The sequence below is a fragment of the Citrus sinensis genome, chromosome 7 (genome assembly GCF_022201045.2).
Source record: "Citrus sinensis cultivar Valencia sweet orange chromosome 7, DVS_A1.0, whole genome shotgun sequence".
In the NCBI taxonomy this organism is placed as follows: Eukaryota; Viridiplantae; Streptophyta; class Magnoliopsida; order Sapindales; family Rutaceae; genus Citrus; species Citrus sinensis.
In genome coordinates this window covers 12,079,826-12,101,269 of record NC_068562.1, presented here as the reverse complement: position 1 = coordinate 12,101,269, position 21,444 = coordinate 12,079,826, and the positions used below count along the sequence as shown (strand labels likewise).

General features: G+C 33.1%; 1 protein-coding gene across 4 annotated transcripts in view; it reads right to left on the bottom strand.

The window, feature by feature from the left end:
* The window catches only part of LOC102607529 (probable disease resistance protein At5g63020), a 155,549-nt gene that overhangs the window by 68,018 nt on the left and 66,087 nt on the right, over positions 1 to 21,444 (bottom strand). Inside the window, exons 3-4 of one of the 4 annotated variants that reach the window (XM_052444837.1) lie at positions 10,428 to 11,577; positions 9,646 to 9,941 (exon numbers count right to left, since the gene is read on the bottom strand). In XM_052444837.1, the coding sequence (XP_052300797.1) occupies positions 10,462 to 11,577 (1,116 nt within the window). In that variant the 3' untranslated portion in view covers positions 9,646 to 9,941; positions 10,428 to 10,461. Of the gene's footprint in view, positions 1 to 9,645; positions 9,942 to 10,248; positions 13,424 to 21,444 lie in introns of those variants that run through there. The other 3 variants (XM_052444838.1, XM_052444839.1, XM_052444836.1) reach the window with 3 other exon arrangements.

Below are 21,444 nucleotides of genomic sequence, written 5' to 3'. Positions count from 1 at the left end.
GATGCTCCCTACGGAGGGTATATATATTGGATATTTTATTTGATGAACTTGTTCAAAGATAAAATTGAAATATTTTTTCAATCGATTGCTCGCCCCAACGGTGACTATTGATATGAAAAATACGTAGATTGAAACAATGGTTATACACTCAACTAAAGTTTGTTATTAACCTTCCCAACGAAGCTCTGTTAACAAATTTAGGCCCAAAGGGATAACGATAATTATTTATCATGTCTCTACATGAAAGTAAATAATCTAATGGATAATTGGGTCTAGTAAGTGTAGACATGACTTCCCCAACGGATAGCTTGTCAAAGCGGTACTAGATTATCGTTACAATAAATTAAAATGCATTTATGGTTTTTTGTATTTTTGTCATTTATTGTGAATATTGTTTCAAAGTATTTATGCATGTCTATTTTGTTTTTTCAGAAAATGTCTTCCATCAACCCATTATTAATTATTCTTGTTAAAAATGAACTCACTGGCGAAAATTATTTAGATTGGAAACGCAATCTATTTAATATTCTCACTGCTAAGGGAAGCAAATATGTTTTGACTCAGCCTTGCCCTCCTGAACCATCGTTATACGATTATAGAAATCAGAGGGAGCCTTATGAGAAATGGTGCGAAGCTAACAAAATGGCTAAGCGCTATATATTGGCTTCGATTTCTGTGGAACTGCATAAGAAACATCGGAGCATGGAAACAGCCACTGAAATAATGGCTAGTCTTCATCAGATGTTTGGGTAAAATACCCATTTTTCTAGAGAAGCAGCATTGAAACGTATTACGGATACTAAGATGGAAGAGGGCACAAAAGTTCGTGATCATGTCCTCAAAATGATGGACTATTTGAATGAGGTAGAGATTCATGGTGTTCAAATCAATGATAAATCAAAGATTAACATGGTGATTGAATCTTTACCTGATACATTCAAAGAGTTTAAGGTCAGTTATATCTTAAACAATAAAGATATGACCTTAATTGAATTAATGCACGAACTACATGCTATAGAAGAATTCTATCATAGCAGAAAACTTCCTGAAAAGGGATTCTCTTCAAGGCTTAAGTCGAAAGACAAGAATGAGCAAGCAAGAGTTGGGATCGGCAAACTGTCCACTAAAAGAAGTGGCAAGCCAAAAGGCAAGTGTTACAAATGTGGACAGAAGGGTCACTGGAAGAAAGATTGTCCTAAGATTATTAAAATCAGGTATAGGAAATCTTTAAGCTTCCTAATTAGTTCAGATTTCTATTGCATCATACAATAATGAATTCTGAGATAACTAATCTTATTTGTAATTCATTTATTTGGTTTTCAGGAAACCAAGAGATTAAGTGAAGAAAGTATCAAACAGCAGTTGAGGACATGCTAGTTTATATTAATTGAAAGACTAGATCAATTTTACAAGAATTTAGTTTTGATATTTGTCTTTATATTAGAGGAATTTAATTTCGGTGGCTTGTTTTAATAAACAGGAGTACACTGTTATTTTTTGGATCCTCTATTTATTATTTATTTTGGTTATTTATAAAGACAATTTATATCATAGAAGTCCATTGATCTATTCAAAGTAAGATATAATGATAAAAAGTATATGCATTTATCTAAGAAAAGAAATGTTTCTTCTAACCAAAAATCACCTCTGATATTTATGCCTAAGTCATATAAACTATAATAAGATTTTAAGAAAATGATTAATGATAGACTTGTTGGCCTATTAAGATTGATCATTGTAACTCTATAAATCTTATTTAGAAAAGTAATATGACAAGGATGCTCTTTTTGAGCTAAAAGCATAACTATGTATTTGATGATTTAGCGCATACAAATGTATACAGACTAATCAGTTTACATGTTATAAGGTGTTATGAGTATTCTATCAATCTTGTTGATGAATATTCATTTTATTTATGTTTGTCTAAATGCGTCATGATTCCATTGCTTTTGAAATTCAAAAGAGTACGTGGATAAGACAGAAGCAATTAGACAGGAACATAAAAGAACTTCGATATGATCGAAACAAAGAATATCTCTATGGAGAATTCAAGCACTATTTGGTTGTCAATGAACACTATAATACAATAGTGTAATTAAATGAAGAAACAAGATTCTTTTGGATAAGACAAGATATATACTAAGTGGTTTATCATTTACCTTTTTTGATTCCAGATACTAGTATTTAAAACTACAAAGTTTATTGAACTTAGTTTCATCTATCTCGGTGTCTACTACTCCAAGAAATTATGAAAAAGTACAAATATGGTTTGAGACACATTCATATTTGGAGTTTACTAGTATTTCTACTAGAATCAGAGATAGACAAGATGGATTCGTGTTCAGAAGCTTGCATGTTTTAGGTATCTTAAAGGAATAAGGGAAAGTCTGAATTATAGTCCTCAAGATAAGAATGTATTTATAGAAATATTCTTTACTTTCTTTGAGGAAGACTCTATAATGACTTATAACCTAAGAGTAAGGTAAAACTAGAGAAATAAAAGAGATCAGGTTGATGCTCAGCTTTCAACACCTGTTATAGAACAGGAAGAACAGCAACAACCAGCTGATCAGCACAGGATTATCCTTGAACAACCATCACTTTTAGAACCTTGTCATAGTGGGAGGGTAACTAGGTTACCTGCGAGATACATATTTTTGGGAGAAACCTATATGGCTATCTCAGATGAACATGTACAAAATCCCACTAGTTACAACGAAGCTCTAATAGATAGAGATGTTAAATTTTGGAAAAAGGCCATGAATCAAGAAATGGAATCTGTGTATTCCAATAAAGTCTGGGAACTTGTAGAGGCACCAAATGGGGTAAAACCAATAGGCTACAAGTGGATCTACAAGAGAAAAAGAGGAGTAGACGGAAGGGTGGAAACATTTAAAGCAAGATTAGTAGCCGAAGGGTTTACTCAGAAAGAAGGGATCGATTATGAGGAAACCTTTTTCTACGGTTGCTATGCTTAAATCCATCAGGATTCTGCTCTCCATTGCTGCAGTGCTAGATTATGAAATTTGACAAATGGATGTCAAGACTGCCTTTCTTAACGGGCATCTTGAAGAAAACATCTACATGCAGCAACCAGATGGATTTATACAAAAAGGCCAAGAACACATGGTATGTAAGTTGCAGAGATCCATTTATGGATTGAAGCAAGCATCCCGGTCATGGAACATCAGATTTGATCAAGCGATTAAATCACTTGGATTCATTCAGAACATTGATGAACCATGTGTGTACAAGAAAATTCAGGGAAAATTTGTAGCCTTCCTAATTCTTTGTGTAGACAATATTCTCCTGATTGGAAACGATATAGGAGTATTGACTACAATAAAGATTTTGTTAGCAAAATAATTTGATATGAAAGACCTGGGGGAGGCAAGTTATATTCTTGGTATCAAGTTACTACGAGACCGGAAGAATAAAACTTTAGCCTTGTCTCAAGCGGTCTATATCGATAAGATATTGGCTAGATTTAGCATGGAAAATTCCAAGACTGGTTTATTACCATTCAGACATGGAATTACATTCTCTAAGGATCAATCACCTAAAACATCTGAAGAGATAGAGAGAAAGAGACGAGTTCCCTATGCAGACGCTGTGGGAAGTCTCGTGTATGCCATGCTTTGCACTAGGCCAGACATCTGTTTTGCGGTAGGGATGGTTAGCAGATATCAATTTAATCCTGGATCTCTATACTGGACTGCAGTCAAGCATATTATAAAGTATCTGAAAAGAACTAAAAATTATATGCTTGTGTATTCTGGTGATGAACTCATTCCAGTGGGTTATACTGATTCTGACTTTATGTTAGATAAGGATTCCAGAAAATCAACTTCCGGCTATGTGTTTACATTGGGAAGTGGAGCTATTAGTTGGATGAGTGTGAAACAATCTTGTATCACAGACTTAATAACTAAAGCTGAATATGTGGCTACATCTGAAGCTGCAAAAGAAGCTATATGGCTCCGCAAGTTCCTACGAAATCTTGAGGTGGTACCTGTTGTAACTACACCCCTTAAACTATTTATGTGATAATGGTGGTGCAGTAGCTCAATCTAAGGAACCAAGGAACCACAAGAAACAAAACATATTGAAAGGAAGTATCATCTTATAAGGGAATAATGTAGAAATGTTATATGACAATACCCCAAATGGCATTAGATGCTAAATGGCAGATCTTATTACAATGGCCATTAGTGGGAAACCTTTATAACCTGCACTTAGAGCCCTAGAGCATGTGCAATATGCCAGATATGCTTTGAGAGCTAGTGGGAGATTGTTGGGAAAATATGCTCTTTAAAAGCATATGTGTTTATTTAATTGTAATAAACTATTTTTCTGATTAATAAAATAAATGAGGTATTTTATTCAAATATCTTAATTGCATTAATACTTGTATTAAAGTCCATTTAATCATATTATATGTATTTATGTGATTACCATGTGGATTCACAGAAGACATAAATACATGTTATCTTATGATTAAATAAATTTAGTTCGCAGTTGATAAATAAAGTTGGGCACTTTATTTAGGTATAGACTGTAATAAATTCATTGAATGATTTGTCTTAATCATGTATGAATTTATTGATGTAGTACGACTACATTGAACAGGATCACATATGAGATTTAATTAACTTTGTAATAACTGTCAGACTTATTAAATCTCATAGGCGTTGATTTTACTGTAATCTTAATCTTGAGTTAATTATGATTTCATGATTGTAATTGTTATTCCATTTGAGTTACCAATGGGCACGACACATCCTTGTGGTCAAGATTACCCGGTATCTTGGTGGGAGCAATTATGAGTATTGGAGTTATAGATTAACAATATAGAATTTGTACAACACATCTCTTCATGGGTTTTCGGCACTTGATCATAGAATTCTCTGGCCAGAGTGTGTCAACATATTTAGTATGTTGAAAATGATCATTAGAGAAAACCAGTAAGGATCAAGGAATAAGATGTTATTAAATTGATTGGACAGTTGAGATATCAATTTAATTAACGATGTGGTACAAAGGATTGTGCAGTAAAGAAATCAATGTGGCTTGGGACGAATTATTATTCGAGCATACAATTATGGAAGTCAGTTCCAATCTTTTAATGGAGTAGATTTGGAATTAAATAATTGGGCTAGTTTAATTACAGGCCTAATTATTGTAGCCACTATTGTATGTTCCCAAATGATCCCCGGGTTAGCTCATTTAATTGACTGCACCACTACTGGACTAATAAGTAAGATAACCAGCTATTTGGGTCAAAAGCCTAAATATATCATTTAGTGGGAGGCTCCATTTAATTAGCTTTTGTATAAGGGGCCTTATGTTATTTTACAAGGTGGGTCCCCTATTGAAAAAGCAAATAAACGTGGGTTTTGTTTTTCATTTATTTGGAGCCTAGGGTTTTCACTAAAGGGTGATATAAAAGGCTTATTTTTCCCTAAAGAAAAAGTGAGAAGCCACTTTATACAGATCAGAGAAAAAGATTTTTCTCTCTATTGTTGAGAGAAAAATTTTCTCGTGCTAGTTGCTTTGGTAGTGATAAAGGCGCCTACACGTCAAGTGCAGATCGAACCTGAGTCATAACCTGGAAGATCATTGGAGACTGTTCGTGATCTAACAAGCGTGGTGGTGACGGATCGTGATCTAACAGGAGCGGTGGTGGCGGATCGTGATCTAGGAGCCTAAAACACTTCAGCGGAAAAAGCCAACTCGGATTTTCAAGGTACGATTTCTAGAATACAAATTCTTATATATTATATGAGAGCGATCTTCAAAAGGTTTTATAAAAATTTAAAAACCTAATTTTTCCCCAACAGTATGTGCTCTTACATTAACTATATTGACTGGATGTATGAGTGTGTGCATTTTTTTGTGTATACTCTTGTATTTATGCATATTTATGTGTGTAGGAATTTCTGCCACTTACATAATTTAATCCATTAGACCCAGATACTTCCTTTCCAAATAAACTTCACAGATTAATACAAAAAGAAAAAATCAGCACATGCTTCTGGTTTTGAATTTGACATAAATAATTTGGGAAAACAGAAATTAAAAAAATGTTTGGATCACAAATTGAATCACTGTAACACGTAATCTACCCAATCAATGCCAATAAAACAGAAGCCACTAACTTAACTCCTTCACAATGCTTTGGTTATAACTCAAATTTTCTATACAATCACTCAACATTCATGGTGTGTAATTATAAAATTGAGGAATAAAAGACAAAATCAGAGAAGATATGCTAAACCCACAAAAGATTGTCTATCAGGTACATATCCGAATTGCAGCCTAGGAAAAAAAGAATCCCAAAAAGGAACTTCATCAGTTGAACTGGGCTACTTTTCAAAACTACAAGCTTATGAATAAAGGTCCCAATTTCACTAGCATTTTGACAGTTTCTTGAATTCACAAAACTTAAAATCCCCAGCTACAATCACATAGTTATCTAGAGTATGATCAATATCAACTGAAACACAATTATACATGTTAAGTAAATAAGAGCATCAGCTCAGCCATGCCATCATCCCCACCTCGGCAGGGATCACCTCAGCCAAATGGTACGAGCAGAACACTGATAATGAGCCTTCTACAAACATGGGCCAACCAGAGACGAGTACCAGCCAGAGGAATGCACCGACCAGAGACATATACCGAGCAGATACCCATTCCCCAAAGAGCGGGAACACGATCTCACGAAATCACGCCAGTTGCGCTGTGCCCAAAATCGTAGAGGGAGACACAGTGTCCCACGTTTACCCACAATATAGCAGTTGGAGTCCCATGAGGGGTTGCCACTACCCGAGAAAAGGGGGGGCATGAAGGGTGAACGGAAACGTGGGACAACGGCTATAAAAATAAGGAAAAACCAATGGAGAAGGGACAGAAAAACTGAGAGGGGGGAAAACTCTGCCAAATTGAAACCAAGCCGTCTTCTATACAAACTTTGAGCAAATTATAAGCAATCTCAAAATCTAAACTGCACTGTTTTCCCATAAACACCTTGTGCTGACTTAGGCATCGGAGAGTTTACGCCGATAAAACCACCGGCGTCTCTGATCCATTTTTGTGAACGCATGTTTAGTAAAAGAAGGAAGGGTGATTCCAACCCCAGCGGCTTGAGCAAACAGTCGAAACAAGAAGAAAGTGACACCTTCTCTTCTAGCCACGTAAACATTGGTGGAAAGATCTGATTGGGCAAAGGGCGAGCAGATTTCAGCATCAACAATACATAATAAATATTTAAAAAAATGAAAGAAATGAATGAAACACAATTGTACAAAATTTCAAATAAAAATAATAGTAAATAAATAAATCGACTTCCGTCAAACCAAAACTTGATTACTTTTTCTATTGATCATAACAGCATTCCAGATAAGATATTACCCAAAAAAGACACACAAAATGCAGCATGCAAAAGAATTGATTCTATCAAAAATGAGATCATAAGAAATATTGAGAGAGAATCTGAGAAGTTCACAAGAGAGGTTTCGGTGAGGTTTTAGGGGAATGAAAGGGGCCTAGTTCTTCTCTACTCACTTCTTCCACCCACTATTGATTTGAAGAATGCATTTTGTTTCATCGCGCGAGTATAGAAGAAGCCTAATACTTATAAAGGGTAATCCACAGTTTATAAACATATTCTACATTGCTCTGGTATGAGAGAAGCCTGATGCTTATAAAGGGTTGTCCACACTAATTGGATTCGGCATGCCGAAATCATCCACTAGTGTGCATGCACAATGTGCCCTACTATCGATGTCTTGGCCGAATATCATTTTTCTACACTAAAACATTACATTACGACAACTGACAATCAAGTTATCTAAAAATAGAAAAAGCAACAAATGAAAAAAAAAAGTAGCGAAATTGGATGCTTTGAATGACATAATTAGTCCTTCTTCGAAAGCTTCAAAACAACATGTCATCTGGCTAATTTCTTACATTTGTATCCCAATTTACTACTCTTTGACATCGGCAAATCCTACATGATCAGAAGGACAATTAATGCGAGAAGAGAATTAAAAAGCTAATAATTGATGCGAGAATGTCACCGTATAACAACATATATATAGTAAAATTTAACCATAAAGGAAAACAAAAGTTAGATATAAACATGTAATAAATGGAAAAGCACTTACTACAAGTTGTCCACCGCAAAATATAAATCCATGTTGATGCCTGTCAAATGGAACCAAAATAAGGAAGAAAAGCATTAACGGTCGCTTCATCCTCCCTTTGCAGCTCGTTCCACCAGTGTTCCTCTCCCTTAATGACAATTTTAGATTCCTTTGCATTGTTAAAATTGAGTGAAAGCTTCTTGAGAATTGGGCATTCAGATACAATAATTTCCCTGACATGTGGAAAGGGTGACTCATTCCAATAGACGATTTTTAATTTTGGAAGAACTCGGAAGCGAAGATATTGGAGTTTTGCAAAAGGGTTTAGATCTGCCATCATCTCTGGAATTTCACCCAATTTCCTTGCACTGATTATTGCTTCCATCTGCATACATTTTTCTATTTGAATAACCATAAGATTTGGAGCAAATACAAGCCATGTCACATCCCTCAATTTATGACAAGCCTTTATATTAACTCGGTGAAAGCTGTTCAAACGAAAACATTCTTGAGCTTTTCCAACTTCAACACAGCAGAACTTAAACTCTTCCACAATTCGAAAAACTAGTTTTTCGAGATGCTTCAACTCTGCCAAGGCAAAAGACTTTGAATCATCACAGTCTATAAGCTCCAAACATTTTGTACAGCTTTGAAACTTTTGAGAGCTCATAAGTTTTTGGACAGCAGAAAAACCTTGTAAGGTGATGCTTAATACATTTAAACGTTTTAAACTAAGCAACTCCCCAACCAACAATTCACTACCACCAAATAGAACTCTATTTTCTGATTTTTCAACAAGATAACCACAACTCAATATTCGCAGAACATGTAGCATTGAAAAAGTAACAAATCAGTTGTTTTTGAATTGTAGAGAGATAATTTGTGTACAGTTCAAACACTTAAGATTTACCAAGGCTTTTAGCTCTTCCGGCAGCTCAGTGATGGGAGTATCTGAAAGATTAAGGTATTGTAGTGAAATCAATTTCAAAATTCCTGATGGCAATCTTCTCAGGTAACGGTTCTTATCGTGTGTTTGTGTGGTGTCGTCTTCTTATCGCGTCAAAATTGAACTAAGTTGAATCCGGCTTATTTCATAATTATGTCAAGAATCTCAAACCATACACGAATCCATTTATTATTTTCACCTACTTAATAAAATTTTAAATTTTTTCTTCATAAAAACAAAATTTAACTTGTTTTTGTTACTTTTTTTGTTTTGAAATTATGTAGTATTACCTACACAACATCCAGTCAAATTTGTTTGAAATATAAATAAATAGTTTTTAAACATGACATGTAACGCATATCTAATTGACTAATATATAATTTAATATTAATTGATTAATTAATTAATCGTTCATAAAACAACTTATCATATTAGCATGCTTATGATAAACCTTTACAATTCTTATTCCACTTGTTTAATTTAAACAATTCATCAAAAATGATTTAGTAATTATAAAAATCATTTCTGCATAACATGCTTGAGAAAAAGAAATTGAGTTCAGAATTGAAAACTAAAGAATATATAGATTTTGAATTCACATCCAACTCAAACGGAACAACGATATTCATCGAAAATCATGAACCAAATCTCAAAACAGCATGTTCAACTTTGTTTGAAAATTTTACCAAAGCTTCACAATTATTAAGATGAATGGCGAATACTGCATCGCTTTGTAAACAGTAGCGACCGCCTTCTCAGTTGCTTCCACCTATTGATTAGAGATCCTTGAGCAGCATCCAAGTGTTCACTCTTTTGGTGGACAGTTATCAATACCCCAACTAAAAATCCTTGAACAAAGGATTTGGTTATAGTTAGAACAGAAGATATTAAAAAGAGTATATAATAGACCATAGAAAATCAAAGCCCCAAAAAATTGATTTTCATTTGATTTTCTGTAAAGAGGGCTAGTATACTTAACATTTTGTATTCATTCTAGAAGTGTGTACTTCAGTCTAATTATATCCTTTTACGGCAACTAAACAAATTTATGTGAGCATTAATTGAATTCAACTATTCAATCATCAACTTGAAAAAACAGAGCAAAATTTGACAAGAAGAAGAAAAAAGCCAGAGCATCAATTCGACCCCAAAAAAAGAAAAAAGAAAAAGGAAATGGCAGTGCCTTGAAAATTTTCTAAAGCATTGACTCCATATAATTCAACATTTAATTGTGATTTGCAGGAGACAAAAAACGAATCTGAAATAAAAACCTAGTCTGTTGCACGAAGCAAACGACGAGAATATATGTAAGAGTTTCAGAAAAAAGCACTCACTAGAAATCAAATTTTGCAACCACCGCTCAGGAATTTATATTTCATGAGATTGGAAACAGGAACGAAAAGCAATTTGAGTGGCTTCATCCTCCCATTGAAGACGGTTCCACCAGTGTGTGTATCCACGAATAACAAATTTACGCTCTGTTGCACTGTTGGAATCGAGTGGAAGCTTTTTAAGCTGATTACACCCATGTACCGTCATTTCTTTGAGATGAGTGAAAGGCAACGGCTTCCAGTAGATGCTTTTCAACTCTGGCAAATCAGTTAAATAAAGCGTTTGGAGATTTCCAAAAGGGCTTATATGTCCCATCACCTCAGGAGTCTCAGCAAATTTTCCAACGCTGATTATTTCTTCCATAGCATTGCAACCGTATAGCGAAAGAGACTTGAGGCTTGGAGCAAAAACGAGGAATGTCAAATCTTTCAATTTATGGCACCGCTCCATAGTAACACGGTGAAGGCTGCGGAAAACAAAAGGTTCCGACCTTTTTGGCGCAATCTCTGTATAATCAACCTTCAATTCTTCCAACTCCACTGCCGAACGAATGCATAGTTCATTGAGATGCTTTAGATCTGCGAATGCCGTAGCATGAATCGACTTTGTATCTCCCAGCTTAATGAGGAAAAGAGATCGAATACAACTTTTTAACTTATTTGAGCTCAAAAAAAATTGGAGAGCATCATAACTTCGCAAGGTCAACTCCAATACCTCTAAATATTTCAAACCGAGCAATTCATGTACTAAAACTTCACCCCCACCAATTAAAACGCTGTCTTCTGATGGTTCTTTAGAATTTTCGAAGCCAATAGCGAACATTCTCAACACACGTAACCATGAAGAATTTGATATTAGCTGCCGTGGAATTTTATTTAACATATGTGTCCACCTCAAATTCAAACATTTCAGATTTACCAACAACTTTAACTCTTCTGGTAACTCTCTTATGCCGGTATGTGAAATATCAAGAAGTTGTAGTGAACCCAACTTTGACATCCCAAAAGGTAATTTCAAAACTTTGACATGCCCACAGTTTGACATCTTCAAAACTTTGAGAGAAGGCATACATTGGAAGAAGCCATCGGTGATCGTCTCCAATTTATAATTAAAGTCAAGAAATAAAGTGAGGAGATGAGGGCATGTGGGAACCTCTGACAGAATTTCAATTTGGTTTTGCATCAATGACAATCTTCTCACATTTTCCCATCCTTCAACATCTGGTACCGCTCCTACTCCAGCACCTGCACAAACCAAAAATTTTCTCTTCTCCTTCTCAATTTCACAAGCTATCCATCGAGCCATATCACGAACAACGTCATGCATTTTTACTTTATCACCTTCTAACTCTTCTAATAAACATGCATGAACAAGAGTGCCCACAATGTAGTATCCTTGGTTTTCTGCACTGAACCTGTCAGATTCCTCTAAGAATCCCTCACCAATCCAACAATCAATCAAGTCCCATTTAAGAATGTCATAATCCTCGGGATATAAACAACAATATAAGAAACAAGATCTAATCGTCTCATTCTGCAAACTATCATAGCTAAACTTTAAAAGACGATACACCTTTTCTCCCAAACCTGCAAACTCAGAAGCTGATGTTCTTAGCACTTCAATTGCATGTATCCACTCCTCGGCTGTCTTTTTGAAGGCCATAGCTCGACCAATAGTAATAAGTGCGAGTGGCAAACCACCACACTCTTTGGCCACAGTTTGGGCTAGCTCAACGATATCATGATCACTCTCAAGAGTTTCTTCCCCAACTTTTTTTCGAAACAGCTCCCAAGCATCCTCTTCTGATAAGCATGCCACTTGGAACTTCTTGTCAGCTTCCATGCTACCACAAACATCGACGAAACGGGTTGTGAATACGACTTTTGAGGTAGTATTTTTTGGTCCGGAAAGTGGAATGCCCATTTTTGTTAAATCAACCCGCTCCCATATATCATCTAACAACAATACAAATCTCTTCTCTCTCAAACTCCGGAAGATGTCGAGAGCTTTCTCCTCTACACTTTTACTCTTCCATGAATCATCAACCAAACCGATCTTTTTCCCAATATCTTCTTGAATTTTTTCGAGTCGCAAGTCCTTTGAAACTACGGCCCAAATCACACAATCAAAACTGGTTGGACTCTCAAGAAATTTATTGTTGATATGGGTCAATAGTGTAGTTTTACCAACACCGCCCATACCATATAGGCCAATGATTCCCACTGATTCTTCTACAAGACATCTCCAAACTTGTTCAAGTTGTGATTGCAAGCCTACTATTGTTGGCTCAGTGGGTCTTTCATCTGCTACAGGTTCTGGAGCTCTCTCAGGCACCACCTCGGTAGCCACCGCCGCAAAAACTCCTTCGTCGATTAAAGTCCGCACATCCCGTAGCTTTTTAGCCACTTGTTTCCCGAACTTGTAGCTTGACGCGCAGTTCTTGGAACAGTAGCCTCCAACACATAATTTGTCAATTTCTTGAGAGCCGTGTCTTTTCAATTCATCAGCTTCAGTTTCAACAGCTTCCACCCTCGAAAGCCACACATGCACTTGGTCCAGCGTTCTCAGTTGTTGCCGTTCAGCATTGACAACCCTCATCATCACATCGTTCTTTGCTGCGATTAGTTTTCCCAATTCAGTCTCCAAGGCAACAAGGTTATCATGGAGCTTACTTGTGTTTGCTACTTTTCCAAGAAAGCAATCCAAGCAACGATTGAAAAAAGCACCATCGCATGTGATTTGAAATATGCTACCCATACTTTGGAATTTTGATAAGCGAAGAAACCAAGAAAATTGATTGAGTCTGATTAACTGAAGCTGCTGTGGTCTATGGAAGAGAAAAGTAATGATCTCTGTCCGTTATACCGGAGAAATTTTGGAAAGATTTACACACGTCCTATTGGGTACCCACTGACGTTGCCTTCAAAAGAAAGGCATCGCACTTGTACAAACGTGATCCTAATGTTTGAAGAAATAACAATCCTTTACCCCTTTTTTCTTTTTTGTGGGGACAATTTTATTTGATATACTATTTAAATTGGGTGTGTCTATACACCACAACTCTACATAATTATAATATTAGGACGAAACTAATTTATTATTATGAAGTAGTTAAAACCTAATAAGCATGTAGTTACAAAAATTATCGTTATAACTTAGTTACTTTTATTGCAAGGATATAGAGATGAAGTATGCATCGTATTAATAATTTATTAATAGAGCATGTCAAATCTAATATATCAAAAAACTAATACATATATCAATGTATTATTGTTATAAATATACAAAGTAATCTTAAAAATCTTTAAATATTTGTGTTCTCTTTAATAACTTTCTCTCGTTGTCTAAGTAGTATGTGGAGACAAGTTCATTTAATCTAATGCAACATATATATTTATAATATTCAAATAATTATTACTATATAGAGACAAGTTCCTTAGGATGGGATCCATAATAAATATAACTTATTACAATGAGGATTTTATTCTTATTTATAACTATGCCTAAATTGCGAACAAAATTTTTTATTACTAAATGGAGATTATTCCTATCATTATGGAGAGGTTTTAATGTAATTGCTTCAAGATTTGAATGTGTTAGTTTTTCTTTTTTCTTTTTTTCCTTAAAAGATTTAAATAATCAGGAGAGCTACATCCAAGGGATGTTTTCTTTTCTTTTTTTTTCCTAACAAATGTTCTAAACTAATTGTAATAAAATATGTCAGTGGTAATATTTTGTGTAAGAATGTATCAATATGAGCCAATTATAAAAAGGAATAAAAACTCCCCAGTGTAGTAAGTTATAAATTTTCCTAGGTCCTACCTTAAAAGACTTGTCTCCATATACTAACAATTATCTATACGTTGCAAAATATGCACATATATATATATATATATATATATATATATATATATATATATATATATATATATATATATGTTTACTTACATTAAAGGTTTAAGACAAAATAAAATATTTTCTAAAATTATTTGTGACAATAATTTATTCTTAATTTAGAGTTCTTGCCCAATCATTGTAAAATTTTTGTAGAATTTAACTGAGAGAAAAAATTAAGGATAATGTAAAGTGTAGGCTTGACTTTCCATATTCATAACACTACATAAATATACATTAATTAGTTTTTTAAAACTATGTCTATCTATATCATTAATATATATAACCAACAAAGTGTTGGCTCCACTGGCAATGGAGTCCCCTTAAGTGGCTTGACTGGGTTTGCTCCCCAGTTCGAGTCGTAGGGAAGTCGCCTTTGTTGGGAGAACCTGTGCCTCTCGATTCGAGTGAGGACTTCTAGTCTGGGTTGTGGTACGGGCTTAAAGGTGTCTCCCACAGTTGGGGCCCTCCCCAGGATACCTCGTGGTCAAAACCAAAAAAAAAAAAATATATATATATATATATATATATATACATTAGATTTGACACGCTTCATTATTTAATTATCAATGTACTACATACTTAACCTTTATATCACTTGACACTAACCATATTAAAACAATAATTTTGTAACTAAACCTATATTACCTCAACATAGTAATAAAATTAATTTTATTATAATGTTATGACTGTAGAGAGGTTTTACTGTAATTGGAGATATGTTCGTCAATTTTTACCAACATTCTAAATTACTTAATTTCTCCAATTTCATATTCAACTTTGCAAAAAGTAATTCGTAGCTTAAATTGCGTGTAATGAAATTTTTTATTATTAATTCACACAGAAACTCGAATTAAAGATCCGAGTTCTAAGAAAATTACTGCTGACCACTGGAACTAATCTATAAAAAAGGGTAACGAGTTCGATGAACAGAGACTGCCCCGGAAGATAACAATAACTCTGAATAATGATTGTAATTACCAAAAACTATTCTAAAAGATAATAAAAGAAGAATTTAAAAAAGAGTAGACGACAGGATATTCGATTCTTGACTACTTTATACTTTGCCTTTAATAAAAGAGCCAACGTTACTTTTGCTTTTGTGGAATATGGTCTTGCTTTTTTCTTGACAACTTTCAACGCCACTAGCGCTAAAAGTGAAACAATTAATGTTTCAAGGCCAAGGCCTAATCGTGATAATTGGTAAAAGACTAAAATACCAACAGAAATTTCTTCTCTGTACATTTTTAACTGAGATTTTATTTAAATAAATAACGTTAAATCAAGCTTTCTCACCACCGTTCGTATATATAAAAGGGAAAAAACATTTACACCCCGAATATTTGAAAAAAATAGATGTAAACTCCAAATTGTCAATAAAAACACAAAAATTCTGTTTTTATCATAATATCTTTTGAATAGTAGTTAAAAAGATTAACTTTGAAATTTTATAATAAATATAAAATAATATAAATAGTTTAGTCTATCTAATAGTTAGTAATATTAAAATATTTTTTAATATTTGAAATAATTTCAAAAATATAATTATTAACTTATCTTAAATAAATCTTTGAGTTAAATAGAATTTTTAATTAATAAAATATATCTCACATATTAACAATATTAAAGTTATTTTATATAATATTCAAAATATTTTAATTTTTTATATATCTATTTTAATAGTATGTTGGTATTTATTATAAAATTTACTTTAAAAAAATAAAATATATATGATAGACTATAAAATGTTAAAATATATTTTAAATATTGAGATTATTTTAAAATATATATTATTTTATTTATTTTAGGATTATATGTTTTTATTTATTATAAAATATTAGAGTCAAATTTTTAAGTTATCTAGAAAAAAGGATATTATTATTAAAAAAGAGTTTTGAACATTTCGGGGTGCAACTTTTACTTTTCTCTATATAAAATATGACTATACCACTAAAATCAGCTCAATTTTTTCTTACTAAATTCAATTTCCATAAAGATTTCGTTAATCATTAATATTCTTTATCTTTTTTTAATCCTTATAATAATGATCATCTCTGTTCCCAGCTATAAAACAAACCGATTTTAAAGCTATAAAGCATATATGGCTCTTTCTCTGTGTGCAATAATTCTAATAAGATAGAGGTGAAAAACATTTCACTTTCAAAATTTCTAATAAATACAAATATAACATAAATAATTGTGGACTAATGTATAAAAATGTTTTAAATATTTACATCAAAATGTGAATAATTTATTTTTATTTATTTTAAAGATTTTTAAAAATCATTGGGTTAAGTAATTTTATAATTTACAAAATATATCCCATGTATTAATTATACTAAAATTATTTTACATTTAAATCTTTATAAATTTATTTTAATATTATGTTGCTATTTATCAGAAAATTCCTATTAATTTAATAAAATATGTCTGATAGATCGTAAAACATTAAAATGTTTTTTTATTGAAATTATGTAAAATGTATATATTATCACATTTAGCTTAATGCTATATTTTTATTTGTTATAAACTATTGGATCTTTTTATTAATGAAGCCAAAAAATAACATTAGTCAAAAGATATATCAGTATCTCTTATTGAAACTTTAGGATACAGTTGTCCTTTTCCTTGGGATTTAAATTTTATTGGATCCTAATCCGCGACATGTGCTTTCCCTTGATTTATTTGTACTTTTGACACGTGGCTAGACAGGATTTGTCGTTGCAAATCCTACACCGACACTAACTTATAATCTTAATAAGAAATAGTGTTAACGAGGCTTTAATAAAAAAATTTCCTCTAAAAGAAACAATAACAATAATTTTGACCAAAGTTTCAAGGACTACTACTCATGCTAATATTTTAGGTGAAAACTTATTCGAATGCAAAGTTATCGACAACACAACTAAACACATACTAAATAAGACTTGAATAATCTTGAATATTCAAATTTAATTCCACAAAAGGGAACATATTACAACATCAAGTTCATATCAATTTACAATCAATCTATTACAACAAACAACTGGAAAAAAAACCATAAAAAACGCATTGACAGACATGGATGAACTAACGTTGCTTTTTTCTTTTTTTCTTTTTTTTGGGAATATCTTTTACTTGCATCTCTTCTAAATTAATCAACATCTCCATTTTCAATGTTTTATTTCTTTTTTTTTTTGGGTTAAATGTTTTGATCATCTGGTTATACTTCAATCGCTTTTATGATTTGTCTTAAATATTAAGGCGCTTAGAGGAAAGTAATCCACATGCATGTATAAAAAAAGGGGGAAAAAGAAAAATAAAAGTGTAGCCTAAAAACATTGTAATGTTAGAGCTAAAGTAGTAAAGTATATGGGATAACTCCGATTTCAAATAAAATAAAAAGCAGTGACACTTGCTTTCTCTTTTCCTGTCCTTTCACATTCAAAAAGTAAAAAGGATTAATTTCATATTAATCTCTTATGAAATAATAATTTTTAAAATATTATAAATTATTATAAATTTTAATTTATTTCATTTTATTAAGAAGATAAAAAAAAATTTATCCATATACCACATTTTTCTTTTATCTTTTAAATAAAATTAAGATAAATTAAAGTTTATAATAATTTAAGAGATATTTTAAATATTGTCATCTCACAATTGAGGTCGTCTGAATTTTATCTACAACAAAAGCAACGAACCACTTATCTTCAATAATTAAAAAGAGGAATGTACATAAAATGAATGCATTAGCTGGCCACCAATTTGTCCTTAGTTGCCAGTGCATTCCCTGTTTCACTCCGAAGCTTTTACAAAGTATTTGCCAGTGAACTTTTCCATATTGTAACTCTGCACTTTCTTCATAATTTGCTGGAGACAAATGAAATTGAATTCACAATTACCACAGAATATATAATTGAAAAGTGGATTCACATCACCCCCTTATAGAACAAGTAGTACTTTGTGACTGTCCCGAACATACAAAATTTAATAAACAAAAAAACTAGCTAACTTTGTCAAGGACAGCAAGCATGCAGCAACACCAGCAATAGAAACAGAGACAAAGAAATGATAATATGACAGGGAGTGAAAAAATGAAAGGGAAAAAAGTCACAAAAAAGCAACCACCACAGGTCGTACTAAACCCCGCTGATCTGCTCCAGAATCTCTCCATCCATGTTGATGATGCCCCCTTCAATCACTTGTTGGTTGATTTTAAAAATGGAAGCAATGCATTCTGAGTTACTTGATCCTCCCATTGAAGTTTGTTTCCACCAATCTTTCTTTCCCTTCATAAGAATTTTACCTTGGCCTGCCCTTTCAAGATCCAGTGGCAGCTTCTTAAGCTCTGGGCATTTAAATACAAAAATTCTGCATGCATCAGGGAATGGCAAGGCCTTCCAGTACATGCTGTTCGAATTTGGTAGCTTCTTCAAGTAAAGAGCTTAGAGTTTTGTAAGAGGTTCAAGATTTGACATCATCTCTTCACCTAATTTTCCTACATTGATTATTTCCTCTATATCACTTTATGTGAACAATAAAGTTAACATAATCAATAGCACAACTTAGCTTTGAAATACAGGTTATATGCTTTGCTACTAAACAAACTAATAAGAATCAAGTGAATCTGCCAGCATCTTGAATGCTAACAGTGCTTGCTGAATGAAAATATATATGTTGTCAATAAATGGCTGTAGATGGAAACCTTACCTGTTCTAGAAGTTTTCCTGCTCGAGCATGATCCCCCCGAGCAAATGCATCAATAGCCTGACAAGAAACTGTATTCTTACTTTATGGTTTTTAAAACTTAAAAGGCAATTGACACATACAAAATTGCATGTCTGGGGCATTTAAAAAATGTGTGAGAAAACATAAATAAGGGGAAAAAATGACCAAACCCATAAATGAAAGGAAAATTTAGCTACTTTCTCCCCGTATATATATATATTTCTACAGAACCACTTACAGGTTCATATGGTTGACCAGACCAGGATTTAAAGCAAGTCAACCTAATTCTATATAATAACTTACTGCTGTTTTTCTTTAACACTGATGCTACCACAATGCATGAACTAGTATCTACAGATATTTCCCTTTCAAGAAATGCGCAAAATTTTAAGTCGTTCAGATTCAGAGAACTTTATCTTTTCTATAATGTATGCAACTAAAAGATATTTGATCTAACTGAAGCAGACAAAATTCTTTAGACATTCCAAGCCCCAAAGTGTAACTGTTACAAAGTTCTCCAGGTGAGAGAAAATATTCATATCATAGTTTCCATTAGTTATTGCAGAATCTTTAGTATTCCAGAGCCACAAAGTATATATGTTATGCAGTTCTCCAAGCGAGAGAAAATATTAATATCATAGTTTCCATTAGTTATAGCACATATATCAGTATAAAGCTTTCCACTAGTTCTCCAGTAAGTGGCAGAAATCAAGAATCCTACACACGTTAATATGCATAAATACAAAAGTGAGTATACACACAAAAATATACACACTAGCAAATCCAGTCAATATAGTTAATATAAGAGCACGGACTGTTTCGGTTATCTTGCTGCAAGTCCACCACATTAGCCTTGTATTCTGTACCAATTCCTCCGGCAGTTCACTCACCACCTTTCCTAATGCTTTGGACCTCACACTTGGTCTTCACCGTAATTTCAGGAAATTCATCAGATTTCTCAGGAGCACTAAATAAAGCAGCAAAAACTTCCTTCTGTAGTTCATTTCCATCTTCTGGGTGTCTAAACAATTCTCCTTCGTTTGTATTTGGATCTTCCTTTGCATGATTAAGGCAATACAGTCAAAAGCTAATCAAGTAACCATATATGGATGAGAAACCCCTGCACCCCCTTCCAAAACAAAGTCTAAGAAATATCAGAATTCTTTCAATAAAAAACCCTTCCCACCATGCCGTGTCTACTGAAGGAAAATATATTAGTCTTACAAGAGGTTGAGAAAATAAATTAAATACCATACAATCTGGAAGAATTCAATTGTTGCAATTTTTCTTTCACGTGGAGGCCCTCCAAAAGTAGAGCACATACCCATACACTGTTTATGAAATCATAATGACGGGAAACCAGGTATTAATAACAAATCTTACACTTAAAATGCAACTGTGATGGAAAAGGATAAAGAAAAAATTTGAACTTGTAATCTTGGAAATGGTAATCTAAGATATAGCAAACTTGGTACATTCATATATCAACAGAAGGAATTTGTAGGCTTTTTAAAGCCATAATCATTTAATAATCATGAATCAAGCAATAATATATCATTATTATTTCTTTTCTTCTAAACTACAGAGACTTGCACATCAGAATGAAGTGATATACAATGGTTGTTTGCAGACACAAATGCACGATCAACAGAAAAAATAATCTGAACATTTGCATTACTAATTTGGCATATAAAAGATTCTCATAATAGTTCAAAATACAAACAAATGAACATTTACATGAAGACACTGCCAATCACCCACTCCTAATTTCTCAAAGATTCATTGTCTAAAGATGAGGCAAATACTCTCCTTGTTACTTAGATAGGAATATCCAAATTCTCCACATGGCACAATATACAAATTGCATATCCATTTTCCTCTTCAATACCAGTGTCAAGAAAAATTAGTTAAGGCAACTGGCATGCATAAATAATTTTAGCATCTATCTTGGATGAATTGTCAACAGAGTTCCTCTTGTATTCGTTCAACTGACAATTATACAAAAAGTTATTGTCAGTGCATGTTAAACTATTACATCCTACCATTGGTTTTTACATTGCCTAAAATAGATTTCCTTACTTTGCCCTGAAAGTGTTGCCTAGCCACTGAAAAGAAAAGGAATTGATGCTCTCTATGATATACAAACTGGATCATCAGCCACTTTTAATCATCTCCACAAGAAAAGAGTCCTGTACAAAAATTATGACCATTGGTTATTTAATACTCCGGAATTATGCATACCTTTTCAGAGGATTTACCGAGAAATTTTGTCTTCTCACCCAAAGTCTCTGCCGAAACAATTAGTTTCAACATGCTCTGAAGAGTGAAGAAAAAAACATGTTAGTTAAGAAAATGATTATAGAATGGGCATATTTTCTTTGAAGAATTACTTTATTGATTAAATTAACTTGAGAA